The sequence below is a fragment of the Protopterus annectens genome, chromosome 4.part0 (genome assembly GCF_019279795.1).
Source record: "Protopterus annectens isolate FY-2018-M chromosome 4.part0, PAN1.0, whole genome shotgun sequence".
NCBI lineage: Eukaryota > Metazoa > Chordata > Ceratodontiformes > Protopteridae > Protopterus > Protopterus annectens.
In genome coordinates this window covers 607,340,507-607,362,177 of record NC_056733.1, presented here as the reverse complement: position 1 = coordinate 607,362,177, position 21,671 = coordinate 607,340,507, and the positions used below count along the sequence as shown (strand labels likewise).

The following is a 21,671-nucleotide window of genomic DNA, read 5'->3' as shown; positions in this document are numbered from 1 at the left end:
CATAAGAAATTACATTCTGATGTGATGGCACGAAAAAGTACAAAGTGAGGAAGAATAAAACACCTTCAGGGAATGAATCTGAACTGCTTGCACTGCCAAAGCGGCGTAGGAGACTGAAAGCATCTAAAATATAAGCAAGGAAAGGGTATCAAGGGGTCCTTTCCTCTTGTATTTCGTGTGAAGACTAGACTACAGACAGAATTACCTGTGGGACAACTGATGGCAGATTGAAACTTAATGGCTTCACTGAAAAACAGAAGGAATTAGTTCAGATGTCAAAGAAAATCCATTCAGAGGAATCACTGGCATTATTAGTACTCTTTTTTTTTTTTTCTCAGTTGTTAGAGAAAATTTTAGCAACAAAACATTAATATATGATAATATAAATTTTATAGCAGATCTATTTAAAAGAATAATAAACAAATAAAATTACTACAATAGTGTCTACTATAAAACAAAGTTTTTTAAGCAGAAAAGGAAATGTGATGAGAGCAGCTGTTTGTTAATAAAGTCTGTTTATAAAGCAGTTGTTTAAATTTCAACCATATATTATATGAAGAAGTGATTCTAGATGTTCTTCTCTTACTAGTAATAAGTTCAAGATGAGAAACTTCAGTTACCGAGTGTACAAATTCCTCCATAGTAGAAGTAGTCTGATTCTTCCCGTTCTTGGTAATGACACAAGTGGGAATAGGTGTATTAAAATAAGAGAAATAGTCAGCATACATTTATTATTAAAAACAGACTGTAAGAGAGAATTCATATTATCTCAATATGTTTTAAGTTTTATACAGTCATAAAACCATATGCTGCCAGTCAGCTTTAACATTTAGTTTACATCTTCAGCATCCTATGTCTTTATTAAACATCAGTTCAGCTTTGTGTGGTGTGATACATGTTCTGTGTAAGAACTTACAAGAGAATATCCTCCACCTAATTAATGAAGTAGTTTGTTCTGAAGATTGGTGTATTAGCTTTTTTATCATCTTCACTTGGACATTATTATTAGCAAGTCTAAAATAACCCCAATAGCGTTCTATGTAACATACTGTTGATTTCTTAAGTACCTTATATATTTTAGATAGAAGTTCCTTTCCAGTTATATTCTGTAGCATTTGAATAATGAGTAAATCAATGAATGTGGGGAAAGAATATATAACTATTAGTTGCATTAGATTAATCTATTGTACAACCAATTGTCTACAATTTAGAATTTCTAACCACGTCTTTGCTTAACTCAAACTTATTAATGATATGATCAACATTTTCTAACTTCCCATTGTCTAGTAATTGATACCAGTATAAAAGAGTTTTGTCTTTAAATGTAGTCATGATTGTTAAATTAAGTGTATTAATACTATTTTGAGTACTCTCAAAATGTTTTGGGTCATGTAATTTTTAGATTGTCTGCTATTGAGAAGTAATATTCTATAAATAGTTTAAAATATAGGAATGATAACATTTTAGCTTTTTTCTCCTCCTTTAAACTGTCAAAATCCGTTTATCTTTAAATGTTAAGAGCTGATTGTTTTACTTTCCAGCAGCTATATCAACATTATCCTTGTCTCTTGGCAGGTTTAGAAATCCTTACTTTGTTTGAGAAAGAACTGGAACAGTATGACAAGCAACGCCAGGAGTTAGCTAATGCAGAGAAGCTGTTTGATCTACCAGTTACAATGTATCCAGATCTTTTGGCTGTGCAAAAGGAAATGAAGGGACTGAAGCAAATCTATGATATATATAAAGCACAGAAAGTAAGTAGCTTTTGTATCTTTAGAGGTCTACTTGTACTCTAATATTGTTTCCCACCAATACCATAAATACCCACCTGCACAAAATAATTCATATGGACATTCTTTAATCTACGCTTTTCTGGCTTACCTGCCCTGTATCCGTGAATCCTGTCTAGCCACTCATTCCATACATTTTATTACCTCTTCCATTAAACCTTCTCTCCAACACATACGCTCTACTATATTTTAGCTGAATATATCTGCATCTATTAATTGCCATTCAACTGTACTTCTCAGTCTACTCTTCTATCTCATAACTCATTTACCTGCCAACTACTTATCACCATTTTTCTGGACCATATAAACTTCTCCCTGCATCTCTTATCCCACCTATAGCAGGCAAATTGTTCATCTATGAATGCTGTATATAAGGCTAAAAATAGAAATCAGGTTAATAATGGGCACGGTACTGTAGTTACTGTACTTATTTGCTGTTGATTGTTCACACATATATTACTTCCTTCTGTCTTGTTGCTAAAAATAAACTAAATTATTATTTAAGGTAATAAGCCATGTCTTTAATGAGTATAATGCAAATAAGGTATTTCTGTACTACAAGACCTCTACTTACCTGTTCTTAATGTTCAAGATATTTCATTTCTTTTCTGTTTTGGTTTAATAGTTAAGACACCTACTCATTGCTGTAACATGCATTTTTTTTAATCTTTCTGTCATTAACTGATAGTTGTTTGGAAGATTTTTATTAGATGTATATGCATTTTGTGTGGAGTATTTCTCCCTAGGTCTCTGCTGAAAAAGGGCCCTTGTGCCTAGTTGGATTATTGCAGTACAGAAATGTTAATAAATAGATAAATAAAATAAGTCATTTACTTTATCAATTTCCAAAGTACATTTCTATGTATTGACTAGATCTTTTGTATATTATAATGCAAAATATATTTTGAAGAGCAAGTCAGTTTTAACTGGAAGCTCTAGGATCTCATTATTTGATGGTGTTTGTAAAGTGACTGAATAATTAAAATCTTATCAGTGATTTATTTTATTTTTTATAAAATATTTAATCTGATGTTGTCAATTTTCATTTTATCCTTGACATATGGGTTCAGTTGTGACATCTGAACCTACTTTGATGTTACTACAGCTTGCGCTGACCAAAAACTCTCGCACTTCATCTCTACCCTTAATCCCTGTCCCCCAATTACCCCAGATCTTGTTTGCTGCTTTTCCAGACAGATGCTTTCATCAGAGCTCTTGAGGTTAGTTTCATTTTTTTTAAATAGTTTTTTTCTTCTATTTTTCAAACTTCTTTTCTTTTTAGTGGTTATTCCCTGTTGCTGTTCCACTAACCTTTAATTAGTGAATCGCTGTCCCCTTTCCGTACACTCCAGTGTATTCTCTGCTATTATTGTTGATAGCTTTTTTCTGTACACTTCTGTGTACTCTCTATCATCATTGATAGTCTCTTTGCTTCTTTTCTCCCCTTTCACCACATAAAAAGTCTGCCTTCCTTCTGCCTTTTCTTGTTGAGAGTTCATAGGTAGGTACTAGGCTATCGGCCTAAGGGCCTAAGTAAGCCTAGCCAACAAGGTTCCCTGGCTTATGCCACCCAAGAAAGTTAATTTCCTGTGCCCCTGTCGAGCAGAGCTACAGAAGTGAGCCCCGGGGTGTATTTCCTATTTCCCTTCCACTCATCAAGATTTTTCTTGAAGAGTGCTAATGAGGAACTTTGCTTGACATAGATGGGTCACTTGTTCCAGAGTATAAGAAGTGTCTGGGACAGGAATCTATCCCTCCAGCATGTTTTGTTTATTGTGGTGACAAGGTTTAGGTCCCTAGAGCGTGTAGCTCGGAGGGATTGGGATTTCCTTAGGTGTAGCATGTCCAACAGCTCTGGGTTTAACATATCTTTATAAGTTAGGCAGAGATCACCTCAGAGTAGGCGATATGCTACAGAGTAAAGCTGTTGTTTTTTTGAGATGGTCAGTGTAGGGCATCTGTTTGAGGCCAGTAATCCTCTTTGTGAGGTACTTCTGTGGCCTTTCCAGCTGCTGCAGATGTCTTGTGAGGTACATTCCAAAAGGGACGTTGCACTCTATAATGGGTCTAATGAGTGCCGAGTAGAGGGGAACAATGACCTCTTTTTTCCTGGATGAGAACGCTTTTCTGATGAGGTGTGCCACATATAAGGATTTCCTGACTACTGTGGCAATGTGATTATCAAAGGAGAGACTACTGTCCACCTGGGTCCTAAGGTCTCTTATCACACATTTGGCGTTAAGTAGTCTGCCGTTTATGTGGTAGTTCATGGGTACAAAATTTCTACCAAAGGGGATGACAATGCACTTTTTGGCATTGAGCTTGAGGCCATGCCTCTGACACCAGGCATCTGTCTCACTGAGGCCCTTCTGTAGGATGTCCACATCATTTGGGGACTCAACGATGGCTCCTAGCTTGCAGTCATCTGCAAACTTCGTTAGCCAGAGGCCTTCTGTGTTAGCCTGTACTTCAGAGAAGTAGATATCAAACAGGAGAGGTCCCAGGACTGAACCCTATGGTACTCCACTTGTCACTGGTTTGAAGTCAGATTTGGAGTTTGCAACTTTTACAGTGTGGGTTCTGTCAGTGAGCCAGTTGGCAACCCATTTTGTGACGTAGGGATTTATACATAGTTTAGTGAGTTTAGCTATAATTCCAGAATGGGGGATAGTGTTGAAAGCGTTGGCGAGGTCAAGATAGGCTGTGTGAACCACCTTACCCTCGTCTACGGCTTTGTTGAGTGCCTCAAAGAAGTGGATCAGGTCCAGAAGGCATGATCTTCCTTTCACAAACCTGAATTGGGTGGGGTCCAGAGTGTGGAGATTACCAATGTCTTTGTTTATGAGTTCCATGATGATATGTTCGATGGCCTTGCAGACCAGGCTCGTCAGGCTTAACAGGGCAATAGTTCCCAGGATCAGTGGTGGCTCCCCCTTTGTGGAGTGGGATAACTGTTGCTGTGCGCCATTCAGTGGGCACAAAGCCTGACATGAGACTATGATTGAACATGGTGCTTAGGTGGGGAGCCAGTTCATTCTGAAGTTCATGTAAAATGCGGTCTGGGGTGTTGTCCAGACCCATGGATGCTATGTTTTTGGTTTTAGGAAGTGCAGCTTTTACTTGCATAGATGTGATTACAAGGACTCTGCATTATTCCTGTATAGATATGGGCCCTTTAGGGAATGAGAGGGGGGTAAAGTTAGCATTGAACCTATCTTCCAGGATGTTGGCAATACCAGTTGGTTCTGTAATTTTCAGGCCGTTGTGCTGTAACTCAGAGCAGATCTGGGTGTTGCCATTGAGATTCTTGACATAGCTATAGAATGCTTTGTGGCTACCCTTAGAATCAGTGGTGATTTTGTTTTGGAAGATCTTATATGGGATCTCAACTTCTTACTGAGGCTGACCAGGGAGCTCCTCCACTCATGGGATTTTACTCTCTTTTCTAACAGTTTATTCCTTTTGTTGTAGAGTTTGTTTTTGGCAGGGGACCACCAGATTGGCTTCCTTTTTTTGGAGGATAGCGTCTTGGTTCTGTTTGGGATAACATGATACACGCACTCGTGTAAGTGCTTATAGAGTGCATTTGTGTAGGATTCAGCAGTCATAACTGTATTGTCCATCTGCATGGGTTTCATGAAGTTTGCCACTTCTGTCTTAAGCATGAAGTTGGCTTTGGAGAATTTTTACTGAGGTTTCCTTAATGGTGGGTGGAAGCGGGATGCAGATATCTAGGGTGAATAGCTTATGATCGGATCTGACCAACGAGGAGTTCACTTCAGGTGTGGCACACCGGTCTTATCTCTCTTTTGTGTGAGTATTGTGTGCATGTGTGTGTTTCTAGCCCTCTTTTTTATAATGGCTGAGAAAGAAAAGGCCCTTTCTGGCTTCAAAAAATGCGAGATGTGTGGCCATAAGATACCTCTATTAGATTTGCATCTTTTATTTATTTATTTTACATTTGTATACCGGGAAAGTTTGACAGGGCAATGATTGCCCATTTTTAGCAGATGCCCAGGGAGAAAAGCTCCATGTAGTACATCTTGTTACAGAAAACATGCAACATAGTAGCAAGGACAAACTAGTCTCTAAAGTTCTGTATGGAAATATCCAATGTAGTCCTTTTGAGGAACATTTAAACAATACACGAAAAGTAGAATACAGGTGGATAACATAAAGTTATGATGCAATCTGAAACACTATGAAGCATCAGATCTGTTGGTATAAGAGAAGCTTATCATGTATAGCACCATTCTCTGTTACCAATGAGAAAGGACTAGATGTTTATTAGGTTAGTCAGGGTCATGACAGTTATATAGTCAAAAACTGGATAGACAGGACTTCAGCTGACTTTTAAAGTTAAGTTTGTTCTTTTGCATTCTGATTCCATTAGGGAGGGAATTCCAGATTTTGGCAGCTGCGCATGAGTAGAGGGATTCGCCAGATCTATATTTTCTTGTGGATATTTCTACTGGCATTTTATTTGTAGGTCTTAGTTGGCAGTTGTTGTAGAGATTGAGTAGGCCTGCTAGAGCTGGTATTTATTGGGGTGGTGTACTATTTGATATGCCATGGTAAGTTGATTAAAGTTCAGTAGGTTAGCTAGTTCTAGCCAGCCTAATTCTTTAAGGGCTAAACAGGGATGGGATTGATATGAAGAGTTGGTAGCAAATGTTGCTGTTTTATTGTAGCAAGTGGTTAATTTGTTTGTCGCCTTTGTTTAGGTTGGTTAGAAGAGGGGATGCATATAGTAGTGTGGAAAGTAGGTGAGTTCTGGCTATAATGGCTTTACTGTCAGTGGTCAGGTAGTTTTTACATGGATAGAGGGTGCAGAGTTTTTTGTGAACTTTAGTTATGGTCTGGGCTATATGTTTATTGAAATTTCAGATTTTGGTCAGTGATTATTCCTAGTAGCTTGGTTTGTGGCACTGGGGTGATGAGGGTATTGTCCTTAGAGGATATTTAGAAAGGAGGTGGGATCAATAGCCTTTGAGGGGTCAAATAGCATAAGTTGGATTTTTTGGGGGGATTTAGAATAAGCTGAGAGTATGACAGCCAGGTTTCTATGGAGGAGAAGGATTCCTGTTTTTTTCTTGGAGAATTCGGAGAGAGGGAGATGAGCAGGTTAGTGTGGCATCATCAGCATATTGTACCACGTCTGTGTGAAGTGTGACTGTGTGTAGGTTGTTTGGTGAAAAGTAGGGATCGTATTGTTGGCCCCTGTGGTACACTTAGGGTAACTGAAAGGAGGAGAGATAGGGAGTCCATCCATTTTATGGCCTGCTGGTGGTTGGAAAGGCAGTCTTTAAAGCACAGCAGGGTGGAGTGATGTAGATTGAACTCATTGAGGACAGTAAGAAGTTTATGAGGGTATGTATCAAACACTTTGGACAGGTTGAGAAAGACAGTTGAGAATAGGTTACCTAGGTTCCATTGCTGACAGACAAAATTGGTAAAATTGATGAGGGCAGTGGTGATGCTGTGTTGTGGGTGTAATCCATGTTGTGTTTTGGCAAGAAGGTTGTTGGCTAAGAAATAGGTAGTTCAGTATCTGGGAGTGAATACATTTTCCAAAAAATTTAGACAATGGGGAGAGTATGGCTATTGGTTGGTAATTGGAGAATTCAGTTGAGGTTCCACCTTTATCTAATGGGATTATATGAGAGATTTTCAGAGGGAAGGTACTATTTGATCAGCTATGAATCTGTTAATTAGTATAGAAACAGGGTATGCAATGGCTTTGGCAGTGATCTATAAGTATTCAGCAGAGAATTTGTCTGCTGTGAGGGTAGTAGGTTTTAGTTTGGACAGGTGTTTATAGATGAGACTGGTTGGGATTCGTCTGCATGAGAAGGGATTCTGCTTGTTTGGGAGATTATGTAGATCTGAGAGATTAGTGGGGGAGAATGTGGTAATCAGTTTAAAAACTGAGTTGGAGAAGTAGTCATTGAATTGAGTTTCCATGTTGATGGGAGGAGTAATTTGTGTTTGGGGATGGGGTACTAGTTTTACCTGGTTGTAGAATTTTGTTGATGGCTGCCCAGAATTTCTGTGGGTTTGAGATGTATTTGGTTTAGGTGTTAGAAAAATGTTTTTTTTTTATCATTCCTTATTTGCTTTTTTGCTTTATTCTTTAGTTCAAGAAAAATTGTCTGTTTGAGTTAGTTTTATTATTACGCCAGGTGTCCCAGGCCTTGTCTGTTTTTTTGAAGTAAACAAGTGGTTTTGGTGAGGGGGACATAGTTGGATTTAGTCCTAATGAATTTAGGAGGAGCTAGTTGATTAAGTATGTTTAGGAAGCTAAAGTGGTCAACTGCCATGTCCAGTGTAAGGTAGGTGAGTGAAAACCAGTTGCAGTAATTGAAAGCTGATATGAATTCTTCTGATTTGAACATTTTTTGTGTCATGTATTTGTTGAAAGGATGTTTTTTTAGTGGGTTTAATGTGTTATCTTAGTAGAAAGGTGGAGAGATGATCACTTGCAGTGTTGGGTAGAGTGACGAAGTGTTGGGTTGAGGAAGGATGGTTGATGAGTATTCAGTCAAGTGTAGACTTTTTGTTTGTAGATTTATTTATATGGGTGGGGGTTGTATTAGCTGCCTGAAACCAGAGGGTGAGTTAAAGGAGGACCAGTCTAGATTAAAGTCCCCTAGGATGAGTGTTTGTTGTGGGAGGGATTGGAATGCCCATTGGATTTTGGCTTCAAGGTGGAAAAAGTTTTGAAATGATTTATTGTGATCTAATTTTTTATACCACAAAACCCTGGCATTTTAACAGATAGATTAGATAGATAGATATATACCTTGTAGGTTTAGATGTTTTAGTTGGTTAATTCACGACTTGGTAAAAAATGTCTCTGCATTGTAAATTCAGGGATGGCCATGTTACCAAGGTCAATGGTAAGGTTATTTTTGAAGAGAAGGGCAACACTGCCTCCTCCCTTATGTAATCTATCTGTCCTAAGTATATTTTACCCATGTGGAGTATTTAATTGTCTTTGTTGTTTGGCTTGAGCCATGTTTCTGTAAGGAGAATGAAGTCAGGGTGTATCGTGATAGAGTAGCATGGAATTCATCTATTTTATTTAACATACTTTTGATATTAATGCTGAGGACTAGTAGGTCTGCTTGTTTTCTTATGGAGGTCAGGTGATGTGTAGTTGGAATTGAAGGGGATGGGGGGGGTTAGTGGGAGGCCTAGATTTGGATGTATATCCCCACTGAGTATCAGTTGAGATGTTAGGTTAGCAACAGTCACGAGGTATTTGGAAATAAGCAGGTTGTACTGTAAATTGAGGTGACCTTTACAGCAGTAATGGTAGATTTTAGATGGGGCCAAATCATGGAATGACTAAATATGGCTGGTGTGATGTGGTAGAATTCTGAGTGAGGTATTAAGCAGTTAAGGTTTGTGGGAGACTTAGAGTAAGGATTCAGGCTAAGGGAATGTTGGTACCAGGTAAGTATGGTTGCTCTGGAGAGGGATATTATGAGTATGGTTAATAATAAATACATAATTATTTACTGAGATAAGAGTACATTTGGATTAGTGTTAGTGGCTGTTGTAGGGAGTGGGAAGTTTCGTTCTAAGTGAGAGGTATTCAAGTTTGCTGCTAGATAGAAGGGAAGTATGTTTTCCTTTATATGTTTAAGATTGATAGCAATTATTGGGTAGATGGTGTGAGAGTTACTTAGGGACTGCAGGCAAGAAGGTTTGGGCAAGGGGTGAATTAGTTGATTAGTGTTTGTATAGGATGGCAGAAGAGGATGTAATTAAATGGAATTGTGGTTGGTGTGGAGGATTGCAGAAGTGGTACTGGGGGGGGTGTTGATCTTGGAGTGTGATTAGTTGATGTAAGGAGATGTAGATGTGGTGTTAATGTGGTTGGATATAAAGGAAATGAAAGAGGGGTGGGTGGGAATGGGAGTAGGGTAGAAAAATGGAGTGGGTTGAACTTAGGAGTGTTGCGAATCAGTGGTGGTGTGAAAGACAATTAGTTTAAGTACATGGGCCATGGTCAGTATGGAAGGTTTGCTCTGGTTAAACTTCTGTAACAAGAATGTATGAAAAGAAAGGTGTTTAGGAAATCCGGGAATTGTTTCAGGAGAAAGTTGTACTATATTGGGCCAGAAGGAATTCAGAGTATAGCAGGGGGTATGGGCTTTAGGGATAATAAGGGAGGCTACAGAAATTAGAAAAGGCCCGACTGTAGAACCTGTGTTGGGGGTGGGTCCTAGTAGTATGCAAGTGTGGGTGGTAGGCTTAACTATAAAACATACAATGTACAGTTTTGACCTACACTATCAGTTCCTTTTGTTTTTGAGCTATTTTCCTCCAGCCATTGAAACATCTGGTGAAGAGCCCTTTCCTGGCAGTAAGTCTTAGCTGGTGGGATGCATTCAGGGAAGCTGGAAGGAGCTGCCAAACTAGAGAAGGATAAGAAGTATTAGGTCAGTGGACGAGCCTGGGAAGGGGATAAATAGTGCATTAAAGCATAATCCAGAAATAGCGTGAAACAAAGTGCAAGTAGAACAAGTCTATCAGATAGGAGAAAGCATTCCAATGTGAAATCAGCAGCTAAGTAAACAATGCAGTTGTTAAGTTCGGTGAAGTAACCTCAAAGATCTTACGTACATTGAGATGGAAGAATTTAAACATATATAATCATGTGGTAGACAACTGTGAATACTTTTTCACTACGTCCTGGGAACTATATACATGTTAGCGTACTATCTGTATCAGCATAGAATACTTACAGGACTGTTTGCAGCTAGGCATGGTGTTAACAAACACATCACAAATGTGCAGAGTCCCTTTAAATTCCAGTTAAGAAAGGAGAGTAGCTACAGGCTGAAAGGAGAAAACAAATGTACATTTGGTAGCAATATAACTATGAACAAAAGAAAATCCGAAAAAAGGAACGTCCGACCGCTTATAAACACTTTATTCACAATAACATCAATACCTCCAAAAACTAAGTGCTTTCACCATACAATGGCTTCCTCAGAGTTAATGAAGGACTACAAAATAACTATATATATATATATATATATATATATATATATATATATATATATATATATATATATATATATATATACTAACATCACTTCCTATCAAATAATTATTCAATTACACAATAAATTAAACAATGAATAATTCATGGGAAACACTCTCATAGCAGTAAATTAAGAAAACTTGTTTGTTAAAAAACTTCATCTAAACCAACATCACAAGTAACAAACAAGTAAATAAGTGAATAAATAAATATATTGCACTAACCAATATTTGATAAAAAATATATACGTGTGTATATAATGTTGTTAATATAAATAATAACATTGATAATAAATAATCATGTTATTACAAATATAGGAACCCACCTCACTTAGTGAAACAATACAATAGTACACTAAATAACTGATGTATATGTGAAAAAAGTTAATAAATAAATATCATGTATTTCATCATACTAATAAACTATTATAATGATAATAATATTAAATAATAAATGTAATGAATGTTGTATAAAATTCAGTCCTAACACATGAAACATCATAACCCCATTTGATTACTATAAATGTATTAAATTAAGTAACTTTTCTGTTTCAGGAAGGGGTGCATAGATATACTGTCATTAAGGCCTGGAATGTTAATGGCGTTAAACCTAATCTGCCACATAGCTTCTAAACACTCTACCCTCAGTTTCATGTCACCATCTCTCTCCCTTAAAATAACCCTATCCGTCACAAAAAATGTAAACCTTTTAAAATTAGGACAAACTAGACTGTGTGTGTATAAAGCATTTGTTTTTTCTTTGTTGTTAATGGCTCTAATGTGTTCAGCAATTCTCTCCTTGAGTTTCCTCATGGTCTTTCCTATATAGAAACCTGGGCAGGTGCTGCAAGTCGCCACATACATCACCATACTAGTGTTACAACAACACTTGCCCAGACATGGAATTTTTAAAAGGGACACTCTTGCTGAAATCTCCTTTCAAAGATCCTATTCCACCTTAGGACCTAAGCCTAGTGTTGCAAACTGTTGTACATTCTCCCTTCAAACTTCAGACTGATGTGAAGTACTTGTCATATAAAACATTATTTTTGGTGACAATAACCTCTGCTAGAAGGATTTCAGAAATTCAGGCCTTTTCATGTAAACCTCTGTACCTGATCTTTCTTAAGGACAGAGTCTCCTTATGAACAAATCCCACCTTCCTGCCTTAAGTAGTGTCAGAGTCTAATACCAATCAGACAATTAATTTGCCGGTATTCATTCCAAACTTTTCAAACAGAGGTGAATACTGTTTGGGTTTGTTAGATGTTCATAGACCATTACACTTTTACCTTGAAAGGACAAAAGACATGAGAAAATCTGACCATGTATGTGTCTCCTTTTCAAGTGCTAGGTTTGGTAAACCAGTCAGCAAGGTGACCTTAGCCAGATGGCTCAAGGATTGTATTTCCTTTATCTATGACAGAAGGAAAATTACCTTGCCTAGGCCAGTTAAAGCACACTGTACAAGATTTGTCGCCACTTCAGCAGTTTTCCAATCTGGAGCTTCAATGGATGATATATGTGCAGCAGCTACTTGGGCTTCTCCCCATACCTTTATTACTCATTGCAAATTGGATTTAGTCTCTAGGGGAAGAGCATCCTTTGGTTCACTGGTGCTCAGGAATATCCTTCCATGAGTCCTCCTATGGTCTAAAGTAGCTGGGGACCCTGCCCCATATGTCAAGGATAAAATGAAAGTTGAGAACATTAGATAAAGAAGTTATATACTCACCATAATGTTCCATCTGTGTTGTCCATTTTCATTTATCGTTGACTCCTCTCCATTCCCTGCCCTTTGAAGACTCTTTGGTGGAATGGATAATATACTTATCTCTTATGGTAACCTTTGAGGCTTAGCAGGTATGGCTTCTGTTGAGGCTTCTTTGTCTATCAATGTATATCTAATCTGCAAACTCAATCTGAAGTAATTGGGAGAAAGGGATTGTGGGTAGAGGTGAAGCTTGAGAATTTTTAGTCAGTGGGAGCAGTACTAACAGCCGGGTCGGTACCGAACCCATATGTCAAGGATAAATGAAAATGGGCAACACAGACGATTATGGTGAGTACACAACTTATTTTTTTTTAAATATCTTGAAGTTTCTTTAGCTGGTATTCTACATTGTTGTAATATAGTCCTATTTTGTTGAGGCATTCATTTGACAGTTTTGCCAGTTTATCTGAAATGCTGCATTATAGTCTGAGGAGCACTGATTTTTTTGTGCATTTTTATAGCCATATGGATTACAAAAAGGTATTGCAATATTCTAACTGTTGAATGAATATGCAGATTTGTTTATATTACAATTTCTGGAATTTGAGCAACTGTTATAATTATTACTTATAAGGCATACACTTGCTTTGTGAGTTTCTAGACATTTATGATAAGCAGACTTCATTTATAAACTTGTAACCAGTTGTATATTTTCAAGTGTATTCTGTGTGTGGGATTCACATGAGTTGGGAGTCCTAGAGATGCTCTGTGATAGAGCAAGTAGCCACAAAAGCTGTAGAACAAGGAAACAGCCAATCTCCAAATGAATCTTTTCAAACTGGAATATAGCAGGTAGCGTGAGTCTGTTTGTGGATGTGCAGGCTATCAACATTTAACTTGCATCATATTTTAAACACCTGTTGTGTAGTGTTCATTAACTTGAAAACTTATTATAGGTTCATAGGTTGGTACTAGGCTATCAGCCCTAGGGCCTATGCAAGCCTAGCCATAACAATTCCCTGGCTATTTCTTCCCACATTATTTACTTTCCTGGACCCCTGTCTAGCAGGGCAACTGACGTCATCCCTGGGGTGAATTTCCTTTCTCCCATCCAATCGTCAAGGTTCCTCTTGAAGAGGTCAAAAGAGGCACTCTGCTTGACATGTATGGGCAATCTATTCCAGAGTCTGGGGAGTCTCTGGGTCAGGAACCTATCCCTCCAGCATGTTTTGTTTATTGTGATGACAAGGTTTAGATCCCTGGAGCGTGTAGCTCTGAGGGATTGGGATTTCTTTAAGTGTAGCATGTCCAACAGCTCTGGGTTTGATATGGCCTTGTATGTTAAGCAGAGATCGCCTCTGAGTAGACGATATGCGACAGAGTATAGCTGGAGTTTTTTTAAGGTGGTCAGCGTAGGGCATCTGCTTTAGGCCTGTGATTCTTTTAGTGAAGTATTTCTGAGGCCTTTCCAGTTGTTGCAGATGTCTTGAGAGGTACATACCAAATGGGGCGTTGTATTCTATAATGGGTCTAATGAGGGATGAGTACAGTGGGATAATGACCTCCTTTTTTCTGGATGAAAAGCCCTTCGTGATGAGGTGTGCCACATAGAAGAATTTCCTGACTGTTGTGGCGATGTGGTTATCGAAGATGAGACCACTGTCCACCTGTGTCCCTAAGTCTCTTATCACACTTTCTGTGTTTAGTGTACTGCCACCTATATGGTAATTCATGGATACATGTTTTTTCCCAAAGGGGATAACAATACATTTCTTGGCATTGAGCTTGAGCCCATGGCTCTGGCACCAAGCATCTGTTTCTGTAAGGCCCTTTTGTAGAGTATCCACATCATTTGGGGATTCAATAATGGCTCCCAGTTTGCAGTCATCTGCAAACTTTGTTAGCCAGAGTCCCTTAGTGTTGACCTGTACTTCAGAGAAGTAGATGACAAACAAGAGTGGCCCCAGGACTGAACCCTGAGGTACTCCACTTGTCACTTGTCTGGAGCTGGATTTAGAGTCAGCTACTTTTACAGTGTGGGTTCTATCAGTAAGCCATTTAGCAACCCATTGGGTGACATAGGGATTAATGCCCAACTTAGTAAGTTTATCTATGATTCCAGAGTGGGGGATGGTGTCAAAGGCCTTGGCAATGTCTAGATAGGCTGTGTGGACCACCTTACCCTTGTCCATGGCTCTGGAGACTGATTCAAAGAAGTCAATCAGGTTCAGGATTATTATTATTATTATTTTCATCAAAGGGGGGAAACAGATGAATAAGTCAGTAGAAAATGCGGGAACATAACAAGAAGAGGAACACACAGAAGTGAAGTAAAAGGAAAACAAATGGGGATACATTTATCATTTTATAGCTGGACAGAGTGAAAAGAGAAGGGATGATAGGAAGAGTGATAGGGAAACTGGAGAAGGAAAGATGGAGAAAGGTGGTAAGCAGAGCACACCATATCTCTCAACTTCTTAGCTCAAGAAATCTGGGAAAAATAATATAATAATGTAGGGACAAAGGCCCAAAAATAGGGACAGATTTTAAATATTGCTCTTATAGACTTACAAAGTTGCTAGAGTAATAGGTTTTGTTTTAGCTTGCATTTTCTAAAGGATATCAAGTCTAAAACTCAAGTGTCTGTCATTATTTAGTGACTTTAGTCCTCTTTGATTTGACAGAAAAGAACACATTTTTATGAGAAACTGACCAAAAATAAGAGTCAAAATTCTGGACGTTTGAGAGGTAAGGGAGACAGACAAGCACAAAATAATACAAACAGCAGTGGATGTGCATATACTTGGAGGGGAGGCATGGATTAAACAAAGGCAATCAGAGGGTGGAGAAATGGTGATTCAGTGGAGTGGATAATGTGTAAGGGGTGGGTTATAGCATAGTAGGATGGGAGTACACTTGGCTGAGTATAGGTTGGGGTATGGGCAGTGAGCTCACTGTTGACTGACTCCGAGGGAGTTTAGTGGATCCCATCATATGACTGAGATGGGTCAGGTTAGCCATTAGCAAGGCCACATCCTCTTCTGGCAACCCAATGGTAGGGGTTCTGCCAGTTGGGCAAATCTGCAGTTCTTTGCAGGAGGGGCAAGGTAGCAGGCCATTGCCTTGTTAATAGCCACCTTTGTCATCTGCAGCACTGCTGGCTTGGCTGTAGAGGGCAGTTGAACTAGGCTACCTCCATGAGAGAGGTTGGAATCCCAAAACAGGTTAGGCACTCCCAGCCATTTCACCCACTTCAGCCATAAGTGGAGCAGGGGAACAGGCAGCAGCTGACATTCCTCCATTGCATTGGTATCATCGTGCCCTGTAGGAGGGAAACAAAATAGGAAAGGTAAAAAGTGAAGATGTCCTCTAGATGGTACACTGATCATAGTACAAATCAGTAGATATTATTCAGCGTAACTACCATGTGCCAAAATTCTGTGCTACCACTTATATCAGTCAACATAGTTGGTCTCTCATTCTGCCTATGCTGAAAGTCAAAATGGACAAAACAGTAGGTGAGATACATCCAACAACTCAAAACTTCACTCCCATCAAAAACCTGGAACTGTGCCAAAACCTCATATGTATTTGCAAGATAGCAGAAGGCTGACATTGTACTCACAGCCTCATACCTGAACAGTATCCCATACCCCATGTCCTTATTGTTGCCCATATGGCATGTTCTGATCTGATATGGTGTTACATAGTTATTGCATATAGCAAAATATTAGCAGGTATTTCATCTACTAGACTATAAGAATGTTTGTTAAGCCATCGTAAGCCCTCCCCTTTCCCACAATTCTCTGTCTGAAGGATCCACATCCAGATCTTTTTAGCCTTGCTAGCTTTTGCGTCACTAAAGAATATTTTCAGGGTATATTCTCTTTGTTCTTTAATATTTGCTCTCCTTCCAATTCCTAAATTCTTCCTTGTGAGTGAGGGCATGTGATCTGTTTTTCATAGACCATTCTGTTCTGTTATTTGATAATGACGCAGATTTTCCCTCTCTCACATCTTTGGCACTGTCATGTTTTGATTTAAAAATCGGATTTAAATTGGTATTGAGGGCATACACTATGTTCCAAATACTGTAAGGTGTGTCAGTTTTGTTACCATTTCATTCTGTTTATTTGTTGCTTTTCTTGTCAGCATTGCAGTTGCTGTTTTTGTGAAATGGTTACCATTTTGCTCTGGAGGCTGCTGTTTCTTTATCTTGTACTACTGCTACTGTAAAGGAGCAAAATAATTGGATATTTTAAAATATAAAATTAAGTACTGCTTAAGTGGAACTTGTTATCACCAACACTACTTGAAACATGGCATTTTGTTTCTGGATGAAACACCTTTAGTGAGGATTAAATAATTAGCCCCACACCAATATGTTTTGTTCTTACACCTATATTTGAATTACACATGACAGGATGGGTGTTCTTGAAGAAGTTGAGAAATAAAGGTGGTGTAAGTTTTAACACTGCAGGCAGAAGGCCTCCTCACTCCTGGAAGGTCCATTATGTCCACACCAGAGGGCATTGTTCTTTAAAAAGGCAAAGATAGGGCTTTGGTATTGTAAAATACTTTTATTTAATGGGAAAGGATTTTTATTAATATTTTCTGTAAATCCAAATGTTATTGTTTAAAACAATTAAAAAAGGAGTTTAGCTGTAAAATGTGAATAGTTCAACCAGCTTATATGTGGGGTAGTGCTGTGAAAACAATGTATGTATGTAAGTATATGCAGATACTTATTTTAATTTGCAGATACCTAGTCCTGCTACTTAACATTCATTCCTTGCCCAATTCCCTTGAATATTAAAGATCACTGCCTCTTGCGATCTATTTTTCCAAGCTTCTTGTGTTGACAGTTTGACTTCATAATCCCCCCAATACTTAATGTAAAGTAGAAATAAAATGCAGTGTGTAGTATCCACGGGCTTGAAAACATTGCATATATTACACACACACACACACACACATACACGCACACACTTATAAATGGGTATATTGTAACATGTTGATTAAAAAGAATCTGTGTGTCTTTAATGTATACTGCAGCATGGAATGCAGGAATGTTCTTACTTGCCAGATAATGTTGAATGTAAAGATGGTTGCCATAAAGCAGCAAACTAGGAAGTCAGTTTCTTACCCACATTATTATTTGAAAGAAGACCCTGGATGCATGGAGTATGAAACCAGTCATGGTTAACCTTGTGAATATACCTTGTGAAAATACCTGTGTTTAGAGCTTAGAAATAGGGCTTGGGGAGGCCTGCAGCCTTTTTTTAAATGAGAGACATCTTTATTAAGTTATCCCTTATGACATGCCTATCATACATCTGTATAGATGAAAACAAACCATATTGACATATTTTCCGTTGCTAACATTATACATTATGTATAATCTATCCAGTCATTGTTCTTCAAATGTTTGTATATCTCATACAAATCCTTCATTCTTTTAACCTCATTCCTCCTCCAAAACATTATTCTGCATGTATTATCTGCACAATTCACATTTTGTCTATGTAATTTGCTCCCACCTTTTCTAAAGGTTCAATTTCCAGTTGTTGTATCTCTCTTACTATATTTACTACTTCTAATAGTTGATTTAGAATTTGATTTCCATTTTTCTAGAAATTGCTTTTTTGACAGTTACCATAATTAGACTCAGCAAGGCCTTACTATGTCTAGGCAATTCCGATTCTGTATCATAGCTCAAAAAATCAGGGAGGCCTGCAGCCTTAAACTTTCTTTTCCCAAAGGATGACCCTGCTCCTGGATGAGCTGTATGCACTTAATCCTGTTGATGAGAAGTAATTAACTTATCACTTATGTGGTGTTGTACGTAACAAACACCTAGCAATATTTCAAATATAGAGTGATATGAACCAGCATTTTAAGTAAATTGTCCTGTCTCCCACATTTTTGTTTTATACCAGACACCTCAGTAAAATGTAGATCTGATGCTGTCATTTTCATTTGTTCCTCAACCTGTGGGTTCAGATCCGAACATCGGATCCGACTCGGATGCTTTTATAACTTAGAATCAGACTCTTGAGTTCCTCCCTTACCCACAACTGCCCTCTCTTCCAGATTACCTCAGATCTCGTTTGCCACACTTAAAGCAAGTCAGGATTTCCTTCTCTCGTGGCTCCTAGTGGGTCATAAGTGAATTTAAAGTTTAAAATTTGCAAATTTTGTTCTTCCTTTTTTCTGTCCCCTTTCTTACTTTTTAAACAATTTTTGTTTTTATTTTCAGGTTTATCCATTCATCTATAAAAACTTTGTATATACCAGCTGGTATAACTCTCGCCTACCATTGTTGATAGTTTCCCTTTTTCCCCTTTTCTTAAAACAAATCCCTTTAGTATTTCTTGTAGTAGTTACCTTGGCTTCTAACAATGGTTGATAAATCGGATAAGCCAACTGGATTTAAAAAATGTACTTCTTATGGGCACAAGATTCCACAGTCTAATGCCCACAGGGAGTGCATGTACTGTCGTCCCAGTCACTTAGACATAAATATTAACATCTGTGTAGGTTTCAATACCTCAAGTGACACGTGACCATCACAAAAAATTAATTTTGAAGGGCCTTCTTCCTCAAACTACTTATTCCTGTATTGCTGAATCTTCAAAGGAATCAGGGGCTCATACCCGCACAAAAAAGCAAAAGGAGCCCAGGGAGCACAGAAAACCCCCTCCTGCCCAGTCTCCTAAAAGGGCTATGACCGAGCCATGTGCTAAGACATTGAAATTGTCAGATCCAAAGCCTTTGGATCCAACACAGATGTTATTGACTCCTCAACAACAAACTCGTAGTTCCTCCCTGGAAGTGGTATCGCCAACTTTAAGGTCTCCCTTTCAAAAGGGAACTGCAAAGAAATCTTCCAGACCTCACATCCTCTATTAGATCTTCCTAGAGTCTTTCTGAAGTGGAGGTGGACAGGATGATGAGATTTTTCAGGACAAAGATGCAAATGGGGGTTTTGCCTGCTCCATCCCTCACCAGATCCATGAGCCACCATCCTATCTTTGTGCTATTGATAACTCCTACTCTGATCCAACCTCCTGCTTTGGAGCCCTCGAGTCTGGAGTTTTCCAGAGTTGATACGTCTGATCTGATGGCCCTTCCATCCTTGACTCCAGTGACTTCCCTGATCCGATCAGCTCTGACTTTGTTGGTGCATGATGGATCTCATATATGAAGCATTGGTGTCTGATCCGAGGGGATGTCCTCAACTTCAAAGTGTTCTGAGCCATCGTTTCCCTTGGTGCCTTGGTACTGGACAGCTCTGCTCTGACTTCCCCTTCAGGGCATGGGATCCATGAGGGTCCGGGGTTGTCTGCTCCAAGAGCTATGGTTCTGGAGAGACTGCCAAGGACCTCTCCAAGTCCTTCTGCATTCGAAGTGGTGGAGAGGGTGTTCAGCCAAGAACTACTTTAACTCTACTTCCTTCGGATCCTGCTCCTATTATGACTTCTGTTCCTGAGCTTGCTCATCCTCCACCTCAGGAACAGCCAGACCCTAAGAGTTTTTGAGCATCTCTGCCTGTAGAGCTCCCCCTCTCTGCTGACACCTCCCAGGAACATCCCACCAAGGAGGTCCATTGAAAGAGAATGTGTAAGAGGGATCACCTAGATTCCCATCAGGAATCTTTGGCAGAAGACACGGACTTTGATTAAGGGGAAGGGTCCCCAAGATCTCCACCTGATGAAGGCTGCTTTGAAGACATCCTTGAAATTCTAAACCAAAGAGGTGGTTGGTCTACCCAAAGCCCTTCCTCAGAGGAGTCGCTATTTTTGGAAGACTTTGGGTCTGGTCCGTCTACATCTTGGGTGACCCCCTCTGGCAGATGACCTTATAGACCTTGTCTCCCGCAGGGGATGGAAGGAGCTGGACACCGTGGAGCCCATACCACAAAGAGCTGGCAAAATCCTCAGTAGCCATTTAGATAAGCAACACTGGACTAAAGGTACCCCTGTAGATGCCATGGTTGTTGTGGCAGCCACGAAGAAGGAGCTAGCTGAACAGAGCTCCACTGTCCCTCCCCTTAACAGAGAGTCTAGGGCTTTGAGCAGATTTAAAGCAGGTGTACGCATAAGTGACCTTTGCACTGCAATCACTGAATTACTTGTCTCACTTTACCAGTTTGCAGATAAATGCATTAAAGGAACTCTCCAGCACTGACCCAAGATCCATGTCTCAAGAGGAACAGAAAACCTTATCATTGAGAATGGCCACCCTACAATCCATCTGAAATGCATCCATGAGGTTAATCTCACATGCTGCTGAGGGTTCCTCAAGGGCCGCCGATTCAGGCATTTCCATAAGGAGACATGCCTGGATGTGACTTTGTGACTTTGCGAAACCTTTCAAGGCATCATTCATCAATGCTCCCTCTGATGAATCTTCACTTTTTGGGCCATTTGTGATAGATACTCTCTCCAAGTGTAAAAAAACTGGGAAAACATTGTCTGCCTTTGGAATCTGATTCTCTACCAAACAAAGACCATTTTCCAGGAACCAAAGTGGAGGTAAGAAATTGCGGTTCAAGAAATCACAAGGGGCTTTCCAGAATTCACAGGGGGAGTTTTCCCCTAGAGGCAGAGAGGGAAATAACTATTCTGGTAGACGCTACCCACGTGGTAGAGGAGGTCCACAGTACCAAAGATCTCGAGATTCCTTCTTGGACAGATCCTTTCAGCTCTCCTGAACAGATGCCAATAGTCCATTTCTGGTGGCAGTCAGGGGGTGCCTATCCTTGCACCTATATGCCTGGCTAGCCATTACAAATGACTGGTGGGTACAAAGGACCATATCCAGAGAATATTACATTCCCTTTTTCAAAACTCCGATTCCAAAGAAAAATCTCCCCAATATTCCACCCAATCATAGGGAGTCAGCCACACAAGAAATCACAAAGCTGCTAGTCAAAAGAGTTTTCCAGAAGGCTTCACCAAACCAAACAAGATCCAGAATCTACTCAAGGTTCTTTTTAATGCCAAAAAGACATGGGACCTTTGACCAATCCTGGGCCTAAACTTCCTAAACAAATCCATAAAGAACTCAAAATTCTGGATGGTCACAATGCAGGCTATTCTACCTGT

At 39.2% G+C, this 21,671-nt stretch overlaps 1 protein-coding gene across 1 annotated transcript in view; it reads left to right on the top strand.

Annotated features, from left to right (window-relative positions):
- The window catches only part of DNAH10 (dynein axonemal heavy chain 10), a 5,879,077-nt gene that overhangs the window by 2,237,929 nt on the left and 3,619,477 nt on the right, over positions 1-21,671 (top strand). The window contains exon 25 of the mRNA XM_044069759.1: positions 1,576-1,754. Within this exon, the coding sequence (XP_043925694.1) occupies positions 1,576-1,754 (179 nt within the window). The remainder of the gene's footprint in view (positions 1-1,575; positions 1,755-21,671) is intronic.